Source organism: Bombyx mandarina, chromosome 24 (genome assembly GCF_030267445.1).
Source record: "Bombyx mandarina strain Sakado chromosome 24, ASM3026744v2".
Lineage (NCBI taxonomy): Eukaryota > Metazoa > Arthropoda > Insecta > Lepidoptera > Bombycidae > Bombyx > Bombyx mandarina.
In genome coordinates, this window is record NC_143230.1 from 8,280,209 (window position 1) to 8,307,751 (window position 27,543).

The 27,543-nt window shown below is 37.2% G+C and overlaps 2 protein-coding genes across 3 annotated transcripts in view; one reads left to right on the top strand and one right to left on the bottom strand.

Annotated features, from left to right (window-relative positions):
• ATPCL (ATP-citrate synthase) overlaps positions 1 to 14,997 on the bottom strand; it is a 67,570-nt gene extending 52,573 nt beyond the window's left edge. Inside the window, exon 1 of the mRNA XM_028179956.2 lies at positions 14,835 to 14,997. The gene's annotated coding sequence lies outside the window, so the exon portion shown is untranslated. The remainder of the gene's footprint in view (positions 1 to 14,834) is intronic.
• Positions 14,998 to 21,435: 6,438 nt separating this feature from the next.
• Positions 21,436 to 27,014, top strand: LOC114247070 (uncharacterized). Of its 2 annotated transcripts, none has more exons than XM_028179907.2 (6): positions 21,436 to 21,745; positions 23,143 to 23,456; positions 24,045 to 24,261; positions 24,497 to 24,646; positions 25,555 to 25,738; positions 26,755 to 27,014. In XM_028179907.2, the coding sequence occupies exons 1-6, from the start codon at positions 21,584 to 21,586 to the stop codon at positions 26,817 to 26,819; spliced, it is 1,092 nt and encodes a 363-aa protein (XP_028035708.2). In that variant the 5' UTR covers positions 21,436 to 21,583; the 3' UTR covers positions 26,820 to 27,014. The 2 variants fall into 2 exon arrangements, with proteins under 2 accessions (XP_028035708.2, XP_028035705.2); XM_028179904.2 differs by having other exon boundaries at positions 24,497 to 24,635.
• The last annotated feature ends 529 nt before the right edge of the window (positions 27,015 to 27,543 follow it).

Genomic DNA, 27,543 nt, shown 5'->3' on the forward strand with positions numbered 1-27,543 from the left:
TTGTTGAGTACGTATTTCATTAGAAAAATTGGTACCCGCCAGCGAGATTCGAACACCGGTGCATCGCTCGATACGAATGCACCGGACGTCTTATCCTTTAGACCACGACAACTTATCGACATTACGAACAGACCTCTTCCATTTGGATTCAAAATGAAATTGTCCGCGTAACAAGTAATCGAACCAAACTTCAAACGTCAAGATCAGAAACATGAATGATGGCGTTATCGTCTATCCAACTATATTTGTCAATGACCTTGACCGTAAGAGCCTTGACTTGATGAATGCCAATTTTAAAATACAATTAGATCGCTTCGGTTGCGTGCTTATGTAACCGACTTTACCGCATCTTGAAAAGTTCAGTACTTTTTTTTTTATTTATTGCTTAGATGGATGGAAGAGCTCACAGCCCACCTGGTGTTAAGTGGTTACTGGAGCCCATAGACATCTACAACGTAAATGCGCCACCCACCTCGAGATATAAGTTCTAAGATCTCAGTATAGTTACAACGGCTACCCCACCCTTCGAACTGAAACGCATTACTGCTTCACGGCAGAAATAGGCGGGGTGGTGGTACCTACCCGTGCGGACTCCCAAGAGGTCCTACCACCAGTGATTACGCAAATTATAATTTTTGCGGGTTTGATTTTTATTACACGATGTTATTCCTTCACAGTGGAAGTCAATCGTGAACATTTGTTGAGTACGTATTTCATTAGAAAAATCGGTACCCGCCTGCGGGATTCGAGCACCGGTGCATCGCTACATACGAATGCACCGGACGTCTTATCCTTTAGGCCACGACGACTTCAGTATGTTAAATTTGTCAAAAAAATACGCCGAGAATTTACGTAGAAACAAAAAAAATATTGGTTGTTTGTTATGTCGGTATATATATGTATATTTTCTATAATAATGTATTGTCTATATTACACAGTACATTCGTGTTGCGCACCCCCTCTATATTTCTATTTCGTATTAAAAACTAATTTCTCGAAGTTTCCTTCTGATGGTATTCGTTGACGCGTACAAAATTATGTATAAAAAAAAAAAATTCAACGGGTCTGAGATACGATCTGCTATTGTGTTATTTATTTTGTATTTCCAACAAATAATATATTTAATGCAGATTTATTAAATACATCCCGCAGTAGCAGTACTTACACACACATAGGTAAGTAATCTAACACCAAGGATTTACAAGGAATAAAAAGATAAACATCATCAACAAACAATCGTCTAAAATAGAAATCGACTCCATTATAACCGTAACAGTTTATTTACAGTTAACGAATCTAATTAACTACATCAGGAAAATCGTCATGGAATTAAAAAAAAAACGAACCATGTTAATTACAAATTTACCGGTGTGTTCGACCAATGATTGAAATGCAAACGTAATCACTGAAAATACGAAATCTAGATTTATTTTGTACTAGAGGTCCCGCAGTAGTCGAAATTCGACTATAATTAATTGGAATTGTAAGTTTGTACACAATTATGATTGTATTTTCAACGCCAAGACTACACTATAGAAAAATATTAATAAACAATATTTAATCTAACACCAAGGATTTACAAGGAATAAAAAGATAAAAAAAAAAGAAAAGTTTTTTTTTTTCGAGAACAAAAGTTTGACAATAAATAAATAGCATGCATGCGTGTGTGTGTCAAATACATGGTAGTGTGTGTAATGTTTTCTATGATTTAATGTAATATTCATTATTTAAAAAAAATATTAGTATTATGCACTTCTTCTCTATATTCTCTATAAGTGTGGAAAATTTCATACTCCTCCGTCCGCGCGATTTCCTTAAAAAGGGATACAAAGTTTTTGCTTCACGTATTAACAATATATTATTGATACCTACATGCTACATTCGCTCTTTCCTGTAGTTGAATTGTTCCAGAGAAGAAAAAAAAAACAAAACAGTGTATTTTTTCCGAAATTATTTTATTGCAAACACTCGTCACTCGTCACCCGTCGCTTAACTAACAGAAGAAAAAATGGTATTTAATCGTTTTTGTCTTGACTTTTCTATGTAGACCCTAGAGATTCCGGAAACACATACTAGCACTCACTCGGAACACGAATACCTACCAAATATATTTCGCCAAGACAACTCCAACCAACGAATAAAACGAGATGGCATCGCTTCATAAAAGGATAATCCGATTGTAATGACTATTAAACCAGTAAATTTAAGCTAGATTTCTATACTTATCTACTTGAAGTTTTCTGTTGTGAAATACGAATCTGAAAATTAAAAAAAAAAGCAACGAAAATAATACGTTGTCACAGATCACACTAATAAATCTTTAAATTTTTATGGCGGCATCATTTTTTTATATGCATTTAGCCTAAAGCGTCTACTTTCATACGGCCACAAAAAACTTGTTAGTGTTAAAATACGAAAACAAATTATAATCAAATTTAAAACTTTACCATTACAAAAGTGAATGTAAGGGGGTTAATAGTATGCGAAGTTAAATTTTATACAATAGACAGACAGGCAAGGTAAACGCACTCTTGACCCAGCAGCGATAGTCGCTACCTATGATCATTCGTTACAGAATCGATTCGCTATGCTTAGATAATATATTATTTATTTCTCTATTAACAGCATACTCAGAAAATCAGTCTTGTGTCTCAAAATCGCAATAATTATTATTTTATTGTGATGGCAACAGGTATAGTCCTTTAGATATTATGAAGAATAGCTTAAAATCAATTGTATTTAAAATGCAGAATGACTTTGGATTCTAAATACGTAAATAAAACTAAATACGTCCTTGGAGCGGTCTCCAATTTTAAGAACAATAATTTTCGCTGAATTAGATAAGTATTAGATGTTTGTGCATTCATTATTAACCTATAGTTTTCAGGTTGATAATTAAATGTAGTTTATTTAATTGCTATCGCTATCGAGCTATCGATAAGACAACTCCGTCAGATATCATACCTTCAGAAAAGTGAATGTCTTCTAAAGGTGAACTAGATACAGTCAATTTAGGTCATTTGGTTAATGTCAAGTGTGACATTACAGATATTCCAAGTTAAACGTGTGACGGAGTGCAGGATGCGTGAAGGCTGTGTAAACAGACAACCATTAGCCGACGAAATTAGTTTGAAAAAAAAAAGAAGTTCCATTGCATCTAATGACAGCTGAAACTAAAGTCGTCGTACGGAATATAGAGCTACAACGCCAGTGCATTCGAATCGAGTATGGGGGTCAGAAGTAAGGAGAATAGGGGAATTGTATATGGGAATAGTTGAAAACTATCCACTTGTAAACAGAAGACTGAACGAAAAGAGCAAGTTTTTATTTTTTATTTATTATTTTCTTAGATGCATGTGAAGGAAATGGAAATGATGTGAATAAAGCAGTTTCAAACAGATTGAAGTGTGCTGGGTTGAAAAATTTAATATTTATCGTTATTACATAAGTTTTTATTTATTATTTTTTTTATATTAAGTTTTATAGCTAAAAAATATGCAGTATTTAAAATCTCAAATATTTATTTTTATTACCATTTACGTATGACGTGTTTCTTTCCCTCTTAAGTTACTATTTTACTCTAATAGTTTATGGCTGTTTTTTTAATCTTTCCACGTGCTACTATGGCGCCATCTTAATTGGTTCTTTTTCAGCGGACACTTTTTAATACACTGAGCTGGCCTTTTGTATTGCTTAGATGGGTGGACGAGCTCACAGCCCACCTGGTGTTAAGTGGTTACTGGAGCCCATAGACATTTACGACGTAAATGCGCCACCCACCTTGAGATATAAGTTCTAAGGTCTTAAGTATGTTTACAATAAAAGTTAGTGGCTGCCCCACCCTTCAAACCGAAACGCATACTGCTTCACGACAGAAATAGGCAGGTTGTTGGTAACTACCCGCGCGAACTCACAAGAGGTCCTACCACCAGTAATTACGCAAATTATAATATTGCGGGTTTGATTTTTATTACACGATGTTATTCCTTAACCGTGGAAGTCAATCGTGAACGTACGTTAAGTACGTATTTCATTAGAAAAATTGGTACCCGCTTGCGTGATTCGAACACCGTTGCAACGCTACATACGAATGCACCGGACGTCTTATCCTTTAGGCCACGACTGTTTTTGCAAAGTTATGACTTCCACCTTGCGCGAGATGGGTATCATCCGTGCTTTTGCATGTCAGCAACTACAGTACTGGAGAACCGCGGTCACGTCTCGTGAATCAAACCATTTCGTTAATTCAGCTTCGAAGTCGTCTCTAAAAACGACTTTAAATAAATACTTCGTTTTATTATTCGCTTAAAAATACTAGAGGTCCCGCAGTAGTCGAAATTCGACTATAACTAATATGAATTGTCAGTTTGTTCACTATTATAATTGTATTTTATACTTCTATAATCACAAATTTCGCCAAGACTACACTATAAAAAATGTTAATAAAGACATACAATATTTAATCTATTCTCAATTTGACCACTGACGTCAAGAACAAATGTTTGACAATAAATAGTATGCATGCGTGTGTGCGTCAAATACATGGTATGTAGTGTGTGTAATGTTTTTTTTATTGATTTAATGTATCTTTTACGCATTATTTAAAAAAAATATTAGCATTGTGCACTTCTTCTCTATATTCTCTATAAGTGTGGAAAATTTCATACTCCTCCGTCCGCCCAATTTTCGTAAAAAGGGATACAAAGTTTTTGCTTCACGTATTAATATATAGATTTAATTTGACGTTTTCGGTAGTGCTTGCAGCGATCGTAATGTACCTATTTCTTCTTCTAGGTGGTGTATCAAAGTCCTGGAAACGCGATGGCGGGAAAATTCAACGCATCGTTGGACTTAGATATGCGTTCCGCTCAAACCCTTCGTTCGAAGCCAAACATCAAGTTCGATACCTAACTGATCAGCCAAAGCGACTCCAAGGTCGCGTGAATTACGTTAGAACAAACATAAAGAACGTAGGTATTATCCGTAAAAAAATACCTATTATTTCAAAGTGCAAAGTACGGTAGCCTTGACACCGCGCGCGAGAATCACATCATATTAATGTATTTGGCGATAACAAACAATATGATTTGATGTTACATCACGAATCCAAACCTGAAGGGTATATAGAACAGCCGCTGTACCGATAAAACTTTGATAAGCGCTGGTTTTTTGTCTTTTTTCTACATTTTTGAGAAACCTATCCAAATAATGAATATAAAATTCGCTCAAACCATTCATTGACTTCGAGTTAGCTGACTTGGCGATGATAGAGCTGTATCATAAGATATTTTACAACATAGTTCCACTTTAACACGAATATAATAATTCGACAAAATCCGCAAAATTATAATTTGCGTAATTACTGGTGGTAGGACCTCTTGTGAGTACGCACGGGTAGGTACCACCACCCTGTATTTCTACCGTGAAGCAGTAATGCGTGTGAAGGGTGGGGCAGCCGTTGTAACTATACTGAGACCTTAGAATTTATATCTCAAGGTCGGTGGCGCATTTACGTTGTAGATGTCTATGGGCTCCAGTAACCACTTAACACCAGGTGGGCTGTGAGCTCGTCCACCCATCTAAGCAATACAAAAATAACCCTCTTATAATACGCGGTACTTCTACAATACGATAACGAGATTTTTGTTTAAAATTATTTATATAAGATTACATTATGCACCATGAACACTCAATATTTAGAAATAACCCAAATCGTACTACTTATTTTTTATGTGTAAGATATAAAAAAAAGAACATACAAGCATAGTTGAGATATTTCATTCAGAAAAATTATTCGTCTTTTTTGTACTGGCTTCTAGTCTCATATAACAGGATGTCGCACAACACGCGAACGTATCTACCGCATTATAGGAGGGATACCTGTATTAAAATTGTCCCGTGGTTTAAAATGGAACACACGACTGCTTCACGTCAAGAATAGGCATAGTGAAACATCGCATCAAGTTTGTACAATGCTATACAGCCTTTATAGAGCCGTGACTAAGACCTTACACCTCAAACTGTGTGATAACGGTAGTAACACTTTACAGTTGCAATAGCTATGGACTCCGATAACGACTGACCACCAGACTGACAAACATCGGTAGATACAATTTTTATGGCGTTTCGATGATTAAAAAAATACACCCTGTATTATTCTGGATCACCTTGTAATTACTAAGGACTACTTGAAAAACTACTTATCAGATCTTAGATCAGATTTAATTTATTGAAAATTATATGGGACCACACGAGAACTTCTCGTCGAGATTTAGATTTAACTACAAAATAGAATTGAGAATCGGCACAATTTTTTTGGAGCCTATGCAAATACACCCTATATACCTAGTCAGGTCATAAATTCTGTCACATGCTTAATGTAAAATAATTGAAACAAGTTTATTCATTATGTAACCATTCATATACCAAAATGAACTTAACAAAACATAGATTCTTATGACATTAAAGTTTATTCAAAATGACCTCCGTGATTTTGAATACAGGCCTTCAATCTGCGCGGCCAGTCGTCTATCGCAGCACGAACGAGGTCCATGTCAATCGGCGGCTGCCTTAATCAAGGATGTCTTGATTGACTCCAAATTGGGATGAGGCTTTGAGCACGTCTTTTCCTCCAAGTGTTGCCATATCTTGTAATCTAACGGATTCAAATCTGGACTGGAGGAGGGCCAGTCTTCGTGCCGGATGAAGTCGATTTCACGCGCCGCCAACCAGTCTTGTGTGCTCTTCGCTCTATGAGCTGGCGCCGAATCTTGTTGGAATACCCAGTGCCTGTTATTGAACATGGTATGAGAAACAGGTTCCACAACGTTCGTCAGGACTGTATTTTGATACACAACTGCATTCGTTTTTACACCTTTCTCACAAAAATGTACCTCTGTTAAGCCCCAATAAGAAACTCCCAACCATACCAAGAGCGAGGATGGAAAATGACCTCGTTGGACACGCGGAATACGGTTGCTCGCTTCTTCACTACTGTGTGCGTACACCTTATCATTTTGTTTGTTGTAGCTCTCTTCTACGGGAAAAATTTTTTCATCCGAAAAAAGAATTTCACGATATTTTTTTCCCGCGTACCGCTTCAACAAAGCGCGGCATCTCTTCAGTCTCAGGTCCATTAGACGAGCATTCAAACAATGTCCTGTTTTTCTTCGATATGCCCGAAGCCCTAAGTCTTCATTTAACACCATTTTCACCGTGGTTCTGCTTAACCCCATCTGAAGGGCAAACAGTTTCTGCTTACGTTTGGGATTTCTTTGAATTCGCGCCTTCACAGCTTTTATCACTGCTGGAGACCTAACAGACCGAGGGCGACCACTTCTTGACCTGTCATCTACACTAGAGTCTTCATTGTATCGTTTGATGGTACGATAAACGAATCTTTTGGTTATATTCAAATTTTTCAGTATGTTAAAAATTTGAATTGGCCCGTAACCGCAACGATGCAACGCATTAACTGCAACACGGACTTCTTTAAGCGTCCACTCCACATTTAAAAATGAGTAAAATTCTAAAAGTATACATTTTTATTTTCATCAACAATTCGAAATTCGAATTCAATAAACTTTTTTGTTGCCAGCATTCTAAAAGAAAAGTTTTTACTGTGTGACAATACTTATGACCTGACTAGGTATTACTAGTAAATACATCGATTTTTTTTGGATTGTGCTAAAATACATCCTGTACATTATTAATCAATTAGTTAAAAATATTGATAAGAAACGAAGTCAATAGTACCCACTGAGTTTCTCGCCGATCTTCTCAGCGGGTCGCGATTCTGAGCCGGTAGTAAATTCAGCGAATCACTGCTTTTACTAGGGCTGGTGTTAGCACATTCTCTTAGGATGAGCCCGTGAGCTCACCTACCCATCCGCGCGAAGCTGAAATAGCTCCTTAGGCTGTCCCTAGATCGAATACTACCCATGAGCCCCGGATAAGGGTTTTAAAGACTGCCCTTTCCTCGTGAATTTCTGGTGGTATAACGTCTTTCGAGTCCGCACAGGTAGTTACCACCTACCCGCCTATTTCTGCCGTGAAGCAGTAAGGCGTTTCGGTTTGAATGATGGGGCAGCCGTTTTCCTGTAAAAACTGCGATCTTAGAACTCATATCTCAAAGTTGGGTGGCCGTATTTACTTTGCTGATATCTATGGGCTCGGCTAACTATTTAACACCAGGTGAGCCGTGAGCTTGTTCAAATGTAATAGCAATTAAAAAAAAGATACTTCTCCGTTGTTGTTGTACGGTTGTCTTGAAGAGATCGCTTTTAGCGATAAGACCGCCTATTGTACAAATGTATCTGCGTTTTTTGATTGTTTTTTGAATGTAAATTGTGTATTGGTGTGCAATAAAGTGTATTCTCTCTCTTTCTCTCTCCGTCCACGCCAAATAGTCGAAAAGCTATAGTTACACTATTTAAACGCAATTCGTGCAAGATAAAAGAATCAAAAATCAAAACACAAGAGACGTGGCAACAATTAACACAATCGCTACGGGCTGATCGATGCGTGAACAGATACTGTTCCGAGGGTCGCGACCCGGGCAATGTCAGTGCAATGTCAACGTGGCGACCAATCACGATTACGTAACACTTGAATTATACGTATGTATTGCGCGTTCTCTGTGCTTAGTGCGAGTTTTTTAACGTTCTCGATAGCGTAAAAGTTAACGCAAATTTGTATAGAGTTGGAACAGCGCCCGTCGCGTATAATAGTGGCAAACTTTATACAAATTTGATTTTTTTATTGCTTAGATGGATGGACGAGCTCACAGCCCTCCTGGTGCTAAATGGTTGCTGGAGCCCATAGGCATCTAAAACCACCCACCTTGAGATGAGTTCTAAGGTCTCAGTATAGTTACTTTTACTTTACGTTAAGTTTAGTTCAGTTAACTTTTACGCTATCGAGAACGTTAAAAAACTCGCACTAAGCACACTGTTTGTCCTGACAGCCGTTGACGCTTCAAGGAAATGATTTTCCGACCGTATGTTGTTCATACGACAAAAGGCGCTGGGGTAGTCCTAATTCAGTTCGTGATTTTGTGACTTTGATTCGATGGCACAATAGTAAGCGCACGTGATTAGCGGAGTCGAGGGTTGTGGGTTCAAATCCTACATCGAACAAGCATTCTTTTTGTCTGGCTGCTTAATATTTATAATATCGACAGAAGGCTGTTTAGTTTAAGTGACATTTCACTTTGACTGGTGGTAGGACGTCTTGTGAGTTCGCGCGGGTAGGTACCACTGCCATGAAGCAGTAACGCGTTTCGGTTTGAAGGGTGAGGCAGCCGTTGTAACTATACCAGCTTTAGCCAGTTATGGCTCCAGTAACCACTTAACATTAGGTGGGTCGTGAGCTCGTCCACCTAATTAAGCAATAAAAAAATTAAAAAAATAGACGCACAGTTGAGATGTTTCATTCAGAAAAATTACTCGTTCTTTTTGTACTGGCTTCTAGTCTCATACAACACGATTTCGCACAACACGCGACTTTGTAGGAACGTATCTACCGCGTTATAGGAGAGTTTCCTGTACAGTCAAAACAACATCATGCCAATACCGACAGAGCAAAACCTATAATCGACTCGTATAAAGAAAAGAAGGAAAAAAAGATTATCTTTGAAATTTTAATATTAGATCTTTACGATACTGGCCATTACATTCGTAGATAAGTTTATGTATGGCCGACAATAAATTCTAAATTCAAATTAATTTTTATTTTTAAAATATGGAATGCTATTTTCAAAATCATCCATTTGTTTATTCATTAGTATTTTGTTTTCATTACATTTCGCTATAAATAAATAAAAAAACTACGTTTTACTGTCTCAAGTTTCCATAGTAGGGGGAACCTAGTTTGAGGCCACGTCACTCTAAGTGATTTGTCACCAATTATAGATTCATAGCTTACCAGCTTTTACCCGTAACGTGATTGTAACAAGAGCGTGGTAACAAAGACAAAGTAAACGCATTTATATTCGAAAAGGAGCAACCAAACGATCACCTGGAGCGAAGCGAAAAATTGCATTGCGATACCAAAGTCTACCCATAAGACGTTCGCGTGAGCAACCTTTTTTTTTTAAAGGGATTTTATGACCTGGTAACTAAGACCTTTAAGGTCAAGTCTAATTTTAATGATAACTTTTTATATGAAAAATTATGTTATGAAATGAAATGAGATGATATGGGATAAAGTATAATCTCAGTAAAATGGTGGTCATTTACTGAGACTTTTCAGTGGACTTTTTGAAGGATCCCGAGAAGTTACGTTCAGCGGCTTTGTTTCATTTTCCCGCATTTGTGCACTTTCGCAGATGTTAAAACAGTTAATAAGCCCCCGTTATTATGCATTTAAACTTGAAGAAACACTAAATAGACAAACTAAAACAAATCACACAACTTCACTCCTCGCGTTCCCGCCTAAAAGTCCGTGAGCAACCTCATTTCTGAATGTTGCTACTGCGGCGCACCTTTTTCCCATACAAAGTTTAGCAACGTCTAAAAACGTCCCGCCGCAATACGTACATCTTATGATGATTTTTGTTTAGGGAACGCCGCGGTATAGACAATGAAAATCGAATGAGTTGCAGCGCTAAGTAGATGCGCTATACAAATTTGCCCATAAAATAGACATCCAAAGAAGTTCCGACAAAATAAATATGGTAATCTAGAGGCCGTCATATGACGTCGCGCCATTTCATAATTTTAAAAACACGACCATCCAGATTTAAAAACACGATCGACAAGATCCAGTAACCCTTGCATTAGACGCCTTCAGCTCTAACACTAGGAACAGGGTCCCCGGTAACCGTACTCGTCGAACTCGACAGAGATTTAGGCGTGCAACCTAACCTAAATATCAGGCCGCTGAGTTTCTCGTCGGATCTTCTCGGCGGGTCGCGATTCCGATCCTGTAATAGATTCATTCGCGAAGCAGCTGCTCTCGAGTTGTTTGTCCTCCTTTGGAGGCGCTAGGGTAGCTCTTAGCAAATCCCACCCCTCCTGGCTGAGCACTTGCTCACCCACTTGTCCCGGTAAAATTGGCAAGGCCTCCAGTAATCTCAAAAAAACTTGTTTTTTATTTTATTGCTTAGATCGGCGGACGAGCTCACGGCCCACCTGGTGTTAAGTGGTCACCGGAGCCCATAGACACCTACAACATAAATGCCGCCACCCACTTTTGAGACAAGAGTTCTTAGATCTCAGTATAGTTACAACGGCTGCCCCACCCTTCAAACCGAAACGCATTATTGCTTCACGGCAGAAATAGGCAGGGTGGTGGTACCTACCCGCGCGGACTCACAAGAGGTCCTACCACCATAAAAGTGTCTTAATAGCTGAGTTCTAATTCTGTATTTCGTTGAAGTTTTATTTATACTCAGTGTAACTATGTCGGCGATTATCTCGTACTAACACTCAATTAAATAATACTAGCTGTTATCCACAGCTTGGCCTGCGTAATTAATGCTTTTTCGGAATCATAGATACCCTACGCCATTCTATTGACCTAAAACTATCACTTAAAAAATAATGTAAATTCATTGACCGTTTCGACGTGAAATAAGGACAAACAAACACACACTTTCAATTTTGATATTAAGTATGGATTTATTAATTATAGCTGACCCGGCAAACTTCGCAGTGCCTCAATCGATAAATAAAAGACCTAAAGTTTTGTATAAAATAAACTTAAAGCAAACAAAAGGACATATCAAAGGAAAAACAAAATTGTTATTTTTATTATATCCGAGCATTTTCATATTTATCTACCTTCTCTGGACTTCCACAAGCAATTCAAGACCAAAATTAGCCAAATCGGTCCAGCCGTTCACGAGTTTTAGCGAGACTAATGGACAGCAATTCATTTTTATATATATAGAAGATAGAAGAAGAAGATAGATAGATAGATAGATGACAGTTCACACGAATCTTTAGTTTTCAATCAAATCAAAGTTTCATACAAAAAAAGTGAAAATAAGTGAAAATTATATTGTAAATATATTCAGAATGAGTATATCGCATCATTAGAATTGAAGTGATTTAATACAAAATTCTTGTTTTTTTTTTTGGTAAGCGCCAGAAATGTTATTAAAGAATTGTAATTTTTTAGTTTTTCGATTTTAATACTTCAAAGTAATTTAAAAATATTTTATTAATTATTAATAATTTAATACTTGCGCTTGATATAGAGCAAACGGAAATGGTACATTTGTCTTTATCTAGACTAAAAGAGACCATTTAATTTTATAAACTGCTAGAATACATGTCTACAATTCGTTCTAAGTATTAAAATTTTCTAACTTTTTCTTAACATTTTTGTTAAGCCACCTCAATTGTAAAGGTGTCATTTTTATTTATTTATTCTTTATTAGATCCATACACCTATTAGGTTATGACGGCTAAGGTGTCATTTAAAGAACTAATTTCGATATGAATATATTTTAAGTAGGTATAAATATCTAATAACTTTAAATACTTCTGTTTTTCTCAGCTTGTACAACTGTTTGTATGGTTTAATCTCATATTTATTTTTCTCATTGTTTTATTTCTTATGTTTTAAATACTTTAAAGTTTTCTTCATCGCAGGTGACTTAATTTTATAATAATTCAATTAATTAGACAGAGGCACATTAGGGTTATTGCGATACAGATAATATTATTTTTATGAAAAATGTCTAGGCTAGAGGCCAAAAGTAAAGTAAACTGGCCAAAGAGTATACCAGTATTGAATTCAAACCTCAAATACTATTGCTATCCGACTATATAAACTATGACTATTTATTGTAGACCCTTCGACTGCCCCAATATCATATCCCCTCTTTATGATATCCTTCCAAAAGACATCCCCTGGCTTATTAATATCAATTCTCTATTAAGTTTAGTCTATTCTAAACATGTAAATATTCTATGTAAATTTTTATCTGCTAATAATATTTGTCTTTAAAGAAGTTAGTCTAAGATATATTTGTTTGCGCTGTGCTTAAAATCACAGGTTCCCATATGGAATAACTGATCAAACTTATTGTATTTAATAAAAAAAAAAACTCTCTAACCACAGGTCATTTTTGTGCATACTATGACATTGGCCATGCCAAAGGCGTTGGAGCGAAACTTCTTTATAAAGAAAAAAAATTGTAGACAATACACACCTATAAGGCTTAAAATGCACTCTACCATCTGTAGAAATCATTGAGTATTTATTCCGAGATCAGAAAATGAATTTTTTTCTATTCTGACATCTGTAAACCAAGGGTCTACTGCCTAGCAATGAAAACTGTTTTCAGACCTCATATTAGATGGGATTATTGCATTGATTATTGATTGGGATTACAGCATTGTGCTATACAAGTTCTTACTTATTTCTGCTGCAGTGCATAAAATCACATAAATTGCAATGATATGTCCATTCAGATCCCAGTAATAGTGAACATAGCCTAATAAATAGATACACTATAGCGGTTCTCTGTGGTCTTAGAAGACAACAGTTTAAATGCCACCACCCATAACATGACATGAGTTCTAGCTCTCAGTTTTATAGTACAACGGCTACCCCACCCTTCAAACCAAAGACATTACAGCTTCACAGCGGAAATAGGTTGGTTGGTGGTACGTACTCGTGTCAGGTTTACTTCTACTATACTTTTTTAAATGTGAAATTTTATTCGTACAGATGGGCATTATTTTATCGTGCAATCGTTAACTTCATGACATTATGTACCAGATCTATAAGTGGACAAGCAAGCCTATTTTTATCTCCAGAAAAACAACATTATATCTAAATTACAAAAGTAGCATGAAAAATATTTATATATATACAATGCATGTCAGATTGAGATTTCTATATGGATTTTATAGTTATGAGTTTTAATTGATACTTTTTTTACTGGACCTCAAAACATGATATTCTACAGATCTCGTAATGTCTTCTTTTTCTTGCCTTTATCCCACTACGTGGGATTGGGGCAAAATGTCGTCTTTTCCCATTGAGGCTTATCATCTTCAAATTCCCACTTTTCTCTCAAATATTCCCTTTCGAACGGGCCATCGTAGTCTTTTAACCTTAACCATCTTTACATTAACGACTACTCAAATCGCATAAATTTTTCACTTAAATAATTGGCAAATTTTTCAATACAAAATAATGAGTTTAATTCAAGCAAAACCTCCCAATCACACCTAATTAGAACCAGTTCAGGGGTTTATTAAAATTTCAAAATCATTAAACATTTTTTTTTCTCTACCTATTCAATGGTCTATTCCAGCTACACCCTGACGGGATTAAACATAAATATTATTATATATTTCGGTTGAACTGTGTTTCGAAAACAAGCACTTCAATTTTATTTACAACACCGAATAAATTAGAAATACAATTAGAAAAATCACAGTCGATAAACGATCGATTTGTATATGCACATCATGTTTCCGTCGTATCATAAAAAATTTAAAAAATTAATTGTCCCTAAGTATAATATTTTTCCGACACGAACACTACGCAACATTGCGTAAAATAAAATGTATTAAGCTGTCCCTATAAATGTTAAGAATCGTAGCTTTGAAACAATCCGGCAATCATTGCTTTATAATATGCTAATCATTAAATGAGTGCTGAATGCTGATATAGCGCCGAATTGACGAGCGAAAGCGACTTTCACCCGTTTAAAACGCTTTGCAATCGCTAACTAGACTCAACATTACTCGACAAACGCTTAACATGTAACAACCGGCTTATCCAATCACTTCTTGTAAAATCAGTAATAAACAGATAACATTATCAAATACTTTTAAATTCTATTAATAAATACATTTACTAATACTCACTGATTGCAAAGCGGCGGGACGGCTGATGTCTGTAATCGATAGCTTATTGATAATTGTGAAATGATAATAAATTATAATCGTCGTGACCCGACGAACGCGTTATTAATCCGAATGATAGGAAACAGTGTGTGACAGAAAAATCTCCTTGTTCTGTCAATTTCTTTATATGACGTTCTGATTTTCGTCTGTTAGTGTTGCAGCTTAAAAAAATGAAATAGAACTATTTTTGAATTTCATTTGTAGTTTCTAGGAATTATAAAGTCACCTTCAAAGCTAAATTCTTGAAGAAATCTATCTTCAACTACCTTATTTTGTTTAACATTTTAATATGATGAATATCAAAACTAATTTGATTAGAACTGAGCATTCAAACTTAATCAATATATGGACCAAATTAACTATATATGGATGAAAATCGATATTTTAACTTTTAAATCAAATACGATTAAAAATGCTTTAGTGCAGAAAAAGTTACACTTGGCTACTATACTGTTGTAACTTAATTTAGAAAAAACCTAAAAACTTTTTTTCTTTCATAACAATAATGATCTAAGGGCTGGTAATACCAATAAGCAAGTTTCGTTCAGAAACTGGTCCCTTTCTTACTTTTTCAAATGCTTCATTTTACAAAATATATTTCAAGACATAAATTACTCGCAATATTTAATTTCTAAAATTACTCTTGAAAAAAATTTCTAGATGTAATTAATAGTTAAAATCTTAATGGAATTAACCTACCTTGCTATTAATTACAAGAATCGAATGCATAGCCAAACGGTTAACCCAAAATTTGAGGTGGAACCAAGATTGCTTTGTTAAAGCTTCAAATTCATTTTTTAAATGTTCAAATGTTTCATGTTAAGTAATGTAATAAAGTATGGCAATCCGGCAAGGGCGCATATTGTCTACCGCGATGAATGCGCCCTTGTCTACCGCGATGTTGGGATGAATAAAAAGAGGCCACTACGATATAAAAACCAGTAAACACCACTTTATGGCACTGATTTCGCACGCAAGTAAAACTTTGCGTCACGTCTTGAATTATTCGGCAGTTATTTCTTTTGAAGGAAATTACACCCGAACAGGCCTGCTTTGTAAGCGCAAAAAGTACTGGAGAACTTATCGCCTCGTCGTCGTCCTCGTATATACTTATCGTATCGTTTAAGAATTTATCGCCTCAGTTACGGCATTCGTCAAGGATGTATAGCATCACCGATCTTAATCATCACCTACACAGAGCTCTTAATGAGAATTACTTCCAAGAACGGTAATTTAAATTTAATCGAAGTATTGTCCATCACTAGCAGCTACTTTTTCCCATCTCTCAGGCAGAGTTCGGATTCCACGTCTGAAGAACTCCTCGTCTTTTGAGGCTATCCACGAATCAACCCAATTTTTGGTATCTTCATATGATGTAAACCGCTGCTCCGACAGAGCATGTGCCATTGACCGGAACAGATGATAGTCAGACGGGGCAATGTCTGGTGAATACGGCGGGTGAGGTAGTACTTCCCAATTAAGTGTTTTTAAATAATTTTTCACCGGTATCGCTACATGCGGACGAGCATTATCATGGAGCAGAATAATTTTGTCATGTCTGGAGTAGTATTGAGGGCGTTTTTCCTTCAGAGCTCGACTCAATCTCATCAATTGCGTTCGGTAGAGAGCTCCAGTGATTGTTTCGCCTGGATTAAGCAACTCGTAATACACCACACCCAGCTGATCACACCAAATAGACAGCATTTTTTTTTTTCATGAATATTCGGTTTTGCTATGGATGTTGACGCGTGGCCAGGTAGTCCCTATGATTTTCTTCTTTTTGGATTATCATAATGTATCCACTTTTCATCACCAGTGACGATTTGATGTAAAAAACTTTTTTTTTGGTGTCTAGCTAGCAGCATTTCACTCATGCATAATCGGCGTTCAACATCTCTCGGCTTTAATTCGTATGGAACCCAATTACCTTGTTTATGAATAATTCCTAACGATTTTAAACGATGTGAGACTGCTTGCTGAGTGACTTCTAAAGTAAGTGCAAGTTCTTTTTGTGTTTGAGAGGAATCTTCCTCCAATAATTCCGTCAATTCTGCATCGTCATAAATTTTTGGCCTTCCACTGCGATCTTTGTCTTCTACGTCAAAATCACCGTTTTTAAACTTTTTAAACCACTCACGACATGTTCTCTCACTCAAGGCAGCTTCATTATATGCTTTTACGAGCATTCGATGCGCCTCGGCTGGAGATTTTTTTAAATTAAAAAAGTAAATTAAAAGTTCCCGCAAATGACGCTTATTTGGTTTTAACATTTTTGGATAAAAAAAAATTATGATGCTAATACGGAGTTATTGTTCTTAAATGATCAACTTAATTTTCAAGCCGATTATCATCTGTGAATTCGAACGTAAGCCTCGTGCCACACCATCTTTCTCAAAACGGCGGAAACTTATTTGTACACCTTTATATTATCAGAAACAAACAAAAAGGTGGAAAAAAAATTACATAATGAAAGGAAAAGTAGGTACACAGTCTTGACTTTTGAAAAAAATGTATACTTTTTAGCAACTTTGAATTTTTAGTTGATTAATATCGATGTCTCGATATTCTTTTTTACATTCATAGAATTTCGTTCCTTTGTCTATAAATTGTGTAAGACCTGAACTAACGGAAGTATGAGAGCTAAATGCTGATAGCTTAAATAGTATCGTAAATTAGAACAAACACAGAAGACACACACAACATAAAAGACTTTCAGGAACAACAGCTGAAAGTTTTTTTTTTTTTTTTTATTGCCTTTGTAGGCAGACGGGCATACGGCCCACCTGATGGTGAGTGGTTACCGTCGCCCATGGACTTCAGCAATGCCAGGGGCAGAGCCAAGCCGCTGCCTACCGCTTAATACTCTCCATAAGCCTCGTTTGAAGAAGGACATGTCATAGCGCTCGGGAAACACCGTGGAGGGGAGCTCATTCCATAGCCGGATGGTACGTGGCAAAAAAGATCTCTGGAAGCGCACTGTGGATGACCGCAGTGGCTCCAGGTAGTATGGATGAACTCTACTCCGGTGGCGGGCGGTGCGATGGTAAAAACGAGATGCTGGTATCATCTCGAACAATTCCTCAGAGCACTCCCCATGGAACATACGGTACAAAATACAGAGGGAACCGAAGTCCCTCCGCAGACCCAGAGGCTCCAAACGATCCGAGAGAATGGGATTATCGACAATCCGAACGGCCCTCCTCTGTATGGAGTCAAATGGAAGAAGCTGGTATTTGGGAGCCCCGGCCCAGAGATGGGAGCAGTACTCCACGCGAGGCCGGACTTGTGCTTTATAAAGCAAAAGTCTTTGTCCAGGCGTGAAGTACCGCTTCGCTCTGTTGAGGACTCCCAGCATTTTGGACGCCAACTTGGCTTTGCCTTCCAAATGACTCCGAAACTGGACATCGCTCGAAATGTCGACCCCAAGTATCCCGATACTCTCGGAAGGTTGCGGGGATACTCCTTGGAATTGCGGCGCCATGACAAAGGGGTCCTTCTTCGCAGTGAACGCGCAAACCTGTGTCTTCAACGGGTTGAATTGAACTAAGTTCGATTCACCCCATTTGGAGACTCGCCCCAGAGAGTTCTCTACTTCAGACACAAGTTTTGATCGTCTCTCTTGCACCACGCTCCGAGAGAGACTCTGATGGCCGATATATCGCGCATCCCCCGTGCTATCATCTGCATAGCAATGCATGCCATCAATAGACAGCATGTCATTGATATACAGGATGAAAAGCGTGGGGGAGAGCACCGAACCTTATGGAACGCCAGCGTTAATGGTCATGGTATCAGAACAGTCACCGTCTACAACGACCGTGATGCTCCGCCCATCCAAAAAGCTAGCGATCCACTTGCAGAGACCCTCGGGGATTCCGTAAGATGGTAACTTCGATAGAAGTGCCCTATGCCAGACCCTGTCGAAGGCCTTCGCGATATCAAGGCTCACAGCAAGAGCCTCGCCCTTGCTCTCCAAGGCTTCAGCCCACCTGTGAGTAAGGTATACAAGAAGATCGCCAGCTGAGCGACCGTGACGGAAACCGTACTGTCGGTCACTGATCAGCTGGCGATCTTCAAGATACTTCAGGAGTTGTGTATTTATAATTCGCTCCATCACCTTGGAAAGCAAGGAAGTTATCGCGATAGGCCTGTAGCTCGATGGGTCCGACCGGTCACCCTTCTTGGGGATAGGGTGGACGTGGGCGGTCTTCCATGAAGACGGAACCCTGTTAGTGCAATAAGAGAGGCGATACAAACGCGTTAGCGCAGGTGTCAGCTCAGGGGCGCACGTTTTCAAAACCACTGCGGGGATGCCGTCTGGCCCACTCGACTTATGGACGTCCAGGAGTCTGAGCTCCCGCCTGACTGCACACTGTGTGAAGCAGATTTCCGGCAGGGAGCTATCACACCGGGGGATGTTCGGTGGTGTGGCACCCCCGTCGTCCACAGTCGAGTTCGAGGCGAAGAGTTTGACCAGAAGGTCAGCCTTCTCTTTCGCGCTGTGGGCCAGATTGTCATCGGACTTGCGCAGTGGTGGGAGACTAGACCTGCAGAAGTTTCCTTCTGCAGCTTTGGCGAGCGACCAAAAAGCACGGCTCCCGGAGGGATAGCTCTTCAATCGCTCGCCAACTCTAGCGACGTGCTCCGACTTCGCCTTGGCAATTACCTTCTTGTAGGACCTGGAAGCGGCGTTATATTTCCGCCTTTCCCCTGAGATGTTAGGATCCCGACGTCTCCTGGCATTATCCCATGCCACGTATGCGGACCGCTTGAGGTGTGCAGCATCCCTGCTGGCATTGTTATACCAGGGTCTGCTGCGACCCCCAACGGGCACTTCAGAGGAGGGAATAAACAATTCCATCCCCTGGAGCACCACGTCTTTAAGACGGTCCGCACAGACGTCAGGATCAGCAGAGGAAAAGCAGAACCGCCCCCATGGGTAGGATGCGTAAAATTCACGCAATCCATCCCAGTCTGCTGACATATACCGCCAAACTCTTCGATACCCGGTCGTCGTTCGACGATCAGGACCAGAGAGTGGTACGGCAGCACGTCATTATAATTTATGGGAACACTGCTCTGCAATTAAATAACTCGTGGCATATTATATAAAATAGTCTGCGGTAGCATAAACTGTACTTTATTTAATAAAGTATTCAAAATAAAAAGTATTAGTAATAAAATTATCTAAGAGATGTTAGTAATTATAAATTTAATATTTCCGAACGTTTTAACTTGTATGGAAGCAGATCAGATGGTATAGTGGACAGATTAGTCAGTAACTACGGTGGCACACAGAGTATTTTATATGTCAAAAGTAATGTGGAATAGAATTAATTTCAAATTGATGTCAACTTTATGTAAATGTTTAAGAGGTGAATGAAGTTAGCCCCTCAAAAAATTTTTTTTTTCCTATTTTATACTTATTCTCTATTAATTCGTTTGTTCATCATTTGTTCATGATTGTTCACTGTTAATAATTGTTTGTTCTGCATTTATTTATTTAAAAAAAATATTTAAAAATATACCTACAAGTTAGCCCCTCTAATGCAATTTTTAATACTTTTTCATCCTTAATGACTCGTAAATATTCATTTTCGATTGTTCTTATATAAAACATGTTTGTTCTCTTTCGAAATTACTCGTTTTTTGTTTAATTTACTATTTTTATTAGTTGAATAAATGTATGCAAAATATGTGTACTGCGCATGCGTCAATTATAATGCCTAAACTTTCTACACGGTTTTAATCGTGAAAAAAAAACAAATATAAATCCTGAAGGAGCAATTAATTGGTATACAGTTTAATTAAAAAAAATTAAAAATAAATAAATGAAGTAATGTGCATTGGCGTTAAGTTAGACCAAATACATTTTTTTCATCCTCTTACCTATCGTATTAAAATGTTATTTTACTAATGTTAGGAATATAATTTCGACTGTGTAAAAAAGTTATTATAATGTATACCTATATTATCTCTTGAAAGATAAATAATGAACATATTTACTTATTTGTTTATATTACCTATGTGAACTCCCTATCTTTTTTATACCTTCATAAAAATAAGTAGGAAGATGGAAAAAATATATTTGGTCTAACTTAACGCCAATGCACATTACTTCATTTATTTATTTTTAATTTTTTTTAATTAAACTGTATACCAATTAATTGCTCCTTCAGGATTTATATTTGTTTTTTTTTCACGATTAAAACCGTGTAGAAAGTTTAGGCATTATAGTTAACGCATGCGCAGTACACATATTTTGCATACATTTATTCAACTAATAAAAATAGTAAATTAAACAAAAAACGAGTAATTTCGAAAGAGAACAAACATGTTTTATATAAGAACAATCGAAAATGAATATTTACGAGTCATTAAGGATGAAAAAGTATTAAAAATTGCATTAGAGGGGCTAACTTGTAGGTATATTTTTAAATATTTTTTTTAAATAAATAAATGCAGAACAAACAATTATTAACAGTGAACAATCATGAACAAATGATGAACAAACGAATTAATAGAAAATAAGTATAAAATAGGAAAAAAAAATTTTTTTGAGGGGCTAACTTCATTCACCTATGTTTAAGTTAATTCTGAAAATTTAAACAAATGTTGTTTAAAACAAGATAATGTTAAGAGTTACTTACTATAATCTATGAAATGATTACTGAAACATAACCCTAATAAGATTGACAGTTTAGTACAAAATGATAGAGGAATATGACGAAAATTTGCATAATAAAATACAATTACTATCAATAGAGAAGTCTTGTAGGATCTGCATTACCTCTAGTTACGAAATGAGCAACATATTTAACGAGAAACATCCGGAGATACTTGAAAAAATCGAATTCTGCACTGGTATTTTGGTATGCCTCTGTGTGTTTACAAATAATGACTTTTTTATGGAAGGACAAGGTGTTCATAACCGAACCTAAATAAATTTGAAAAAGATATTTAAATCTATTTTAAAAATGACTACACTAAATATACTAAAAGATAATCACATTCCAATCAGCCTCCAAAGTGTTAAAAACTGAAATGTGGGGCAAGTGATTATACTTGGGTTTGAAGTATTAAATAATTACATTTTATTAATAAAAAAATTCTGATTATTTAAATTAGACGTGAGGCTTAGATTGTGAGGTACAATATAATTAAAATCCTTACAGCACACAGAAAGAAACCTGATTATGAATATTTAGTTTTTTCCAATGCATTCAATTGGTAGTTGGAAGGATGCCTCCGGTAGTTGATAGTGTTAAATAGTATCTAGAGTCTTTAGACAGTAATGTGAATGTTACTATCAACTTTGTTTTAATTCTCAAATGACTACCTCACCCTTCAAACTGGAATGTATGACTTGGCGTCAGAAATAAGGCAGTAATGGCGATGTTTGAATAGAAAACAAAACTTATTGTTTGCTGTCTGTTTTATTACTACTCTTAAACTACATACACTATTGATTTGGACATTGTTTTTCATTAATTAAATGTGATAAGCGAGTAAGATCTGAGCGTAAATACGTGTTTTTGATCTTGATTTCATTGTGATCTGTATATTTGTAAATATTTGAAACAATTGGTTGAACTATCCATGCCTATTTCGCCTGTGAAGCAGTCAGACGCCGAGAGTCAAAATTCATGTCTGTATATAGGTGGCCCTGGGCATGAGATAACAGTGTTACGTCAGCAGTGTTTCTATGCATTTACACGAATGAAAACAGGCAATTACAGAGAGTGTAGAGTAAGCAAGGGTATTAGAATTGCTGATATGGGATCCCAGATCTTACAATAATATATAATTGCGTCTATAGTTTTAAAACGACTGTGATAAATTTGTAATATCAAAAAAAAACAGTAAACTTTTAGCATGAAGGTATTTATTCTGTTTAACGTAAAAAGTATTAATAAGTGCAGATAGTATAAAAACAGATACACAGAGAACTGACATGTTACAGCCCACCTGGTGTTAAGTAGTTACTGGAGCCCATCGACATCTACAGCATAAATGCTGCCACCCACCTTGAGATATGAGTTCTAAGGTCTCAGTATAGTTACAACGGCTGCCCCACCCTTAAAACCGAAACGCAGTACTGCTTCACGGCAGAAATAGGCGGCTTGGTGGTACCTACCCGTGCGCACTCACAAGAGGTCCTACTACCAGTAACCGAACATATATGCTTAAGTATAAAATTAACTAAATAAAATAATAAAATTGTTTCTTCATTAACGTCATTGACAAACTTCCTTCTTTCAACTTACAGTTAAAACCTGAAGACGGTCTACCGGCACACATATGCGGAATGTGCAGTAAGAACCTGACAGTTGCTTTTGATTTCAAAACGAAATGTATATTCAGCGACAAAATCTTAAGGAAACTCTGTACGGCGGTCAAACAGGAACACAACTGCATCAGTGAAATCGACTATGAAGATGACAACAATGATTTCTTCACCAACAACAATGAAACAAATAGTAAATCAAGCAAGGATTGTGAGGTTGACGTAACCATTGTTAAGACGGAATGCATGGATGCTCAGAATGACTTTAAGAAGATTAATTTGAAAACATTTAAATGGTTAGCTTAGCTTAAAATGACTATAGTTTTTTTTAATACTGATTGCTATGGCTGTAATATTGAATTTCACTAAGCCGATTTCAGTATGTGCTATATTTTTTGTTTTTTTATTATTGCTTATTTTTTTAATTTTTTTTTTATTGCTTAAATGGGTGGACGGGCTCACAGCCCACCTGGTATTAAGTGGTTACTGGAGCCCATAGACATCTACAACGTAAATGCGCCACCCACCTTGAGATACAAGTTCTAAAGTCTCAGTATAGTTACAACGGCTGCCCCACCCTACAAACCGAAACGCATTACCGCTTCACGGCAGAAATAGGCAAGTTGGTGGTACCTACGCGGACTCACAAGAGGTCCTACCACCAGTAATTACGCAAATTATAATTTGGCGGGTTCGATTTTTATTACACGATGTTATCCCCTCACCGTGGAAGTCAATCGTGAACATTTGTTAAGTACGTATTTCATTAGAAAAATTGGTACCCGCCTGCGGGATTCGAACACCGGTACATCGCTACATACGAATGCACCGGACGTCTTATCCTTTAGGCCACGACCATGAGATCAATGATTTCTCTTTTGCAGCAAAACCGTAAGACGGAAAAAGAAAAAGAAATCTATACTGAGGAATCGGGAGGTAATTAAGAAAAAGAAGGTTGTGGAAGAATCCTCTGAAGCCTTCGGACCTAAACCGCCGATTGTATTCCCGTGCGGTATATGCGATTTGAATTTCGATAACAAAAAATCTCTATTGGCGCATCGAAAAGAAAAACATTCCAGTAAAGACGGACTTATATGCGAGGTAAACGCACTTATTTATTTGAGACAAGCGAACGACCTCACGGAACGTCTGCTGTTGCTGAACGTTGATGCTACTACCCACTTTGAGGCTTGAGGTTTATTATTATTATCATTATTTTTTAATTATTTTTCTTAGATGGGTGCACGAGCTCACAGCCCACCTGGTGTTAAGTGGTTATTGGAGCCCATAGACATCTAAATATATACATATATATTTATAAATGTGATTCTGGCAGATATGCGGTAAGCTGTTCCCGCGCGCTTCGTACAGCACTCACCTACGTACGCACAGGACGCCGAACTATAAGTGCGACCACTGCGATTACGGGACCGTTTACAAGAGCGACCTGGTCAAACACGTTCAGAGGCACTGCGGTATGATGTTTGTACGTGTATTTTATTATAGAAGTGAAACTTCTTTAGGCACGTTGAGAGTAAAATTTAACTCGCGACAGATTCGTTACGGCTAGAGAGAAAAGATACAATTCAGGACGAGCGAGAGTGAGAAAATAGACAGAGCGTCTCGCGAGCCTTTCAACCTCGGAGAGAGGGAAAGGACAAAGCGAGCTAGTTCGTTTCTCTAATACATATTCTCTAATAGCATTCCTTATTACAAGAGAAATTTGATTTAATTATGAAAAATGAAGAAAACCACAATGTTACAAAAAGAAGTTTCACTTCTTTCACACACATTATTAGGTACACATAAGAAACACTGAATGAACAAAATATAACAATTCACACAACATCGCGCCAAAAAGTTAATGTGGAATTCGCTCAGGTACATGAGTTAGTACGTGTTTGTTTAATAATCGTCATTGTTAATTCGATTCTATTTAATTTAAGCGACATTTCGCTTAACACGCGGCATTTATCTTTGTAATTAAAGGTTCATTTTATTTGGTATCAGCATCAACAGTTCGATGCTTTTAATTGGACTCCAATTAAGTTTACTCCATTAGAATAGCTGAAGAAGTATTTTTTTTGTTTTGATATTTTTTCCCAAATTTTAATCTTTGGTCTCCTGTAAAGTTGCAAAAATGTGGATATGAATAGTGCTTACTAAGTAATAAACTCTCGCTGGTAAGTACCACTAATTACTTAGTTAGTCACGCGAGCCAATTTGAAATGTGGGACAGCCGTTTTATAATCAAAACTTAGTTTTCGACCTCACGTCTCAAAGCCAGCGAGCGACATTCTTGATATCCACTGCCTCCCCTAAACATCTTACAATACGGACGAATATGGCAAAAAATTTTATTTTCCCTAAAAAAAATAATTCCCCAATTTCCAGGCAACACCAAAACGTACAAGTGCGATTCCTGCACGTGCTCGTACTACACGTGCTCGAGTCTGTACGCCCACCGGCGGCTCGTGCACCAGGGCGAGAGGCGCTTCCCCTGCACCCACTGCGAGAAGAGATTCAACGATAGAAGCAAACTGCAGAGGCACATTGACACGCACTTCGGCGTCAAGCGGTAAGAGGCAACAGGGTTCTCTGTTCCTTTCTCTCACAGGTCTAATCAAATAGTGCCGTCTCACATGCACTCGAATGTTTTTTTTAATGGGATTTTATGACCTGGTAACTAAGACCTTTAAGTCATGTCTTATTTTAATTTATACTCTTAATTTATAAAAAATGATAATATAGAGTGAAATGAAATGAAGATGATTATTTTGAGACCTTAATCAACTGGGATGAAATTAAATGAAATGAGATGATATAGGATAAAATATAATCTCAGTAAAATCGTGGTCATTTACTGAGACTTTTCCAATGGACTTTTTGTAGGATCCCCACAAGTTACGTCCAGTGGCTTTGTTTGATTTATCCACATTTGTGCACTTTCACAGATATTAAACAGTTAATAAACCACCGTTATTACACATTTCAACCTGAAGAAACACTAAATAGACAAAATAAAACTAACGGCCGTCTGGTGTAGTGGTAAATGACATGGTCATTACACAACGGGGTCGCGGGTTCGAATCCCGCCAAGGGAAGATATTTGTATGATAATTATAAAATGTTTTTTCCGAAGTTATGGATGTTAATTAAATTTAAGTACATATACATATGTATAATAAAAATCTTACATTTATTTCCGTTATCTGGTAACTGTAAACCAAGTTTTTTACGAACTTAGCACGGAACCAGTTAATGTGGCGTGATCGTTAGTAAATATTTATTTATTGTTATTATTTATTTGTTAACTAGCGACTCGCCCTCGCTTCGCTTCGGAAACTGTAATTCATTATTGATTTCTCCACTATTTAAGGGTGTTATTATACATATAAACCTTCCTCTTCAATCACTCTATCTATTAAAAAAAAACGCATCAAAATCCGTTGCGTAGTTTTAAAGATTTAAGCATACATAGGGATATAGGGACAGAGAAAGCGACTTTGTTTTATACTATATGTAGTGATCACACAAATTCACTGCTCGCATTTCCGCCAAAAAAAGTCCCTCTCACCGATCTCTTGTCGGCAGATACGAATGCGAGATATGTCATTCGTGTTACACGCGGCGTTGCTATTGGAAGAGGCATCTGCTGAAGCAACACAACATCGAGACCCCCCGCATGAAGCCGGGACGGCAGCGCGCCGGGACCCTCCCGGGGGACCACCAGAGCAAACGCCTCAAGTGTAACTACAGGACGTGATGGGGGGTCGACGGAACGCGATTAAAAATTTTATTTATTGAGTGTAAATTATTGTTATGGATGTTTATTAAACGTTTATTATTGTGTTGGAGTTTGTTTTTTTTCCATTTTGTTTTGATTTATACTGATAGTAGGACCTCTTGTGAGTCCGCACGGGTAGGTATCACGACCCGGCTTATTTCTGCCGTGAAGCAGTTATGCGTTTCGGTTTGAAGGGTGGGGCAGCCGTTGTAACTATACTGAGACCTTAGAACTTATATCTCAAGGTGGGTGGCGCATTTACGTTGTAGATGTCTATGGGCTCCAGTTACCACTTAACACCAGGTGGGCTGTGAGCTCGTCTACCCATCTAAGCAATAAAAAATAAATTAAATACAAAGAAAAAAGTACAATTGGCGGTCTTATCGCTAAAAGCGATCTCTTTCAGACAGCCATCAGGTGGAAAATAAATGAATGTCATGAAAGTGTTAGGATCATATTATTTAAATTACAATACTAAGTACATATATTTATTTAGAGTCAATCGTCATGCCCATCGTTTATGTCAATTTTAAAGAAGTAAATAATTAAAAACAGTCGACTATTGACTTGTAGGATAATTCATGACTTCAATACTA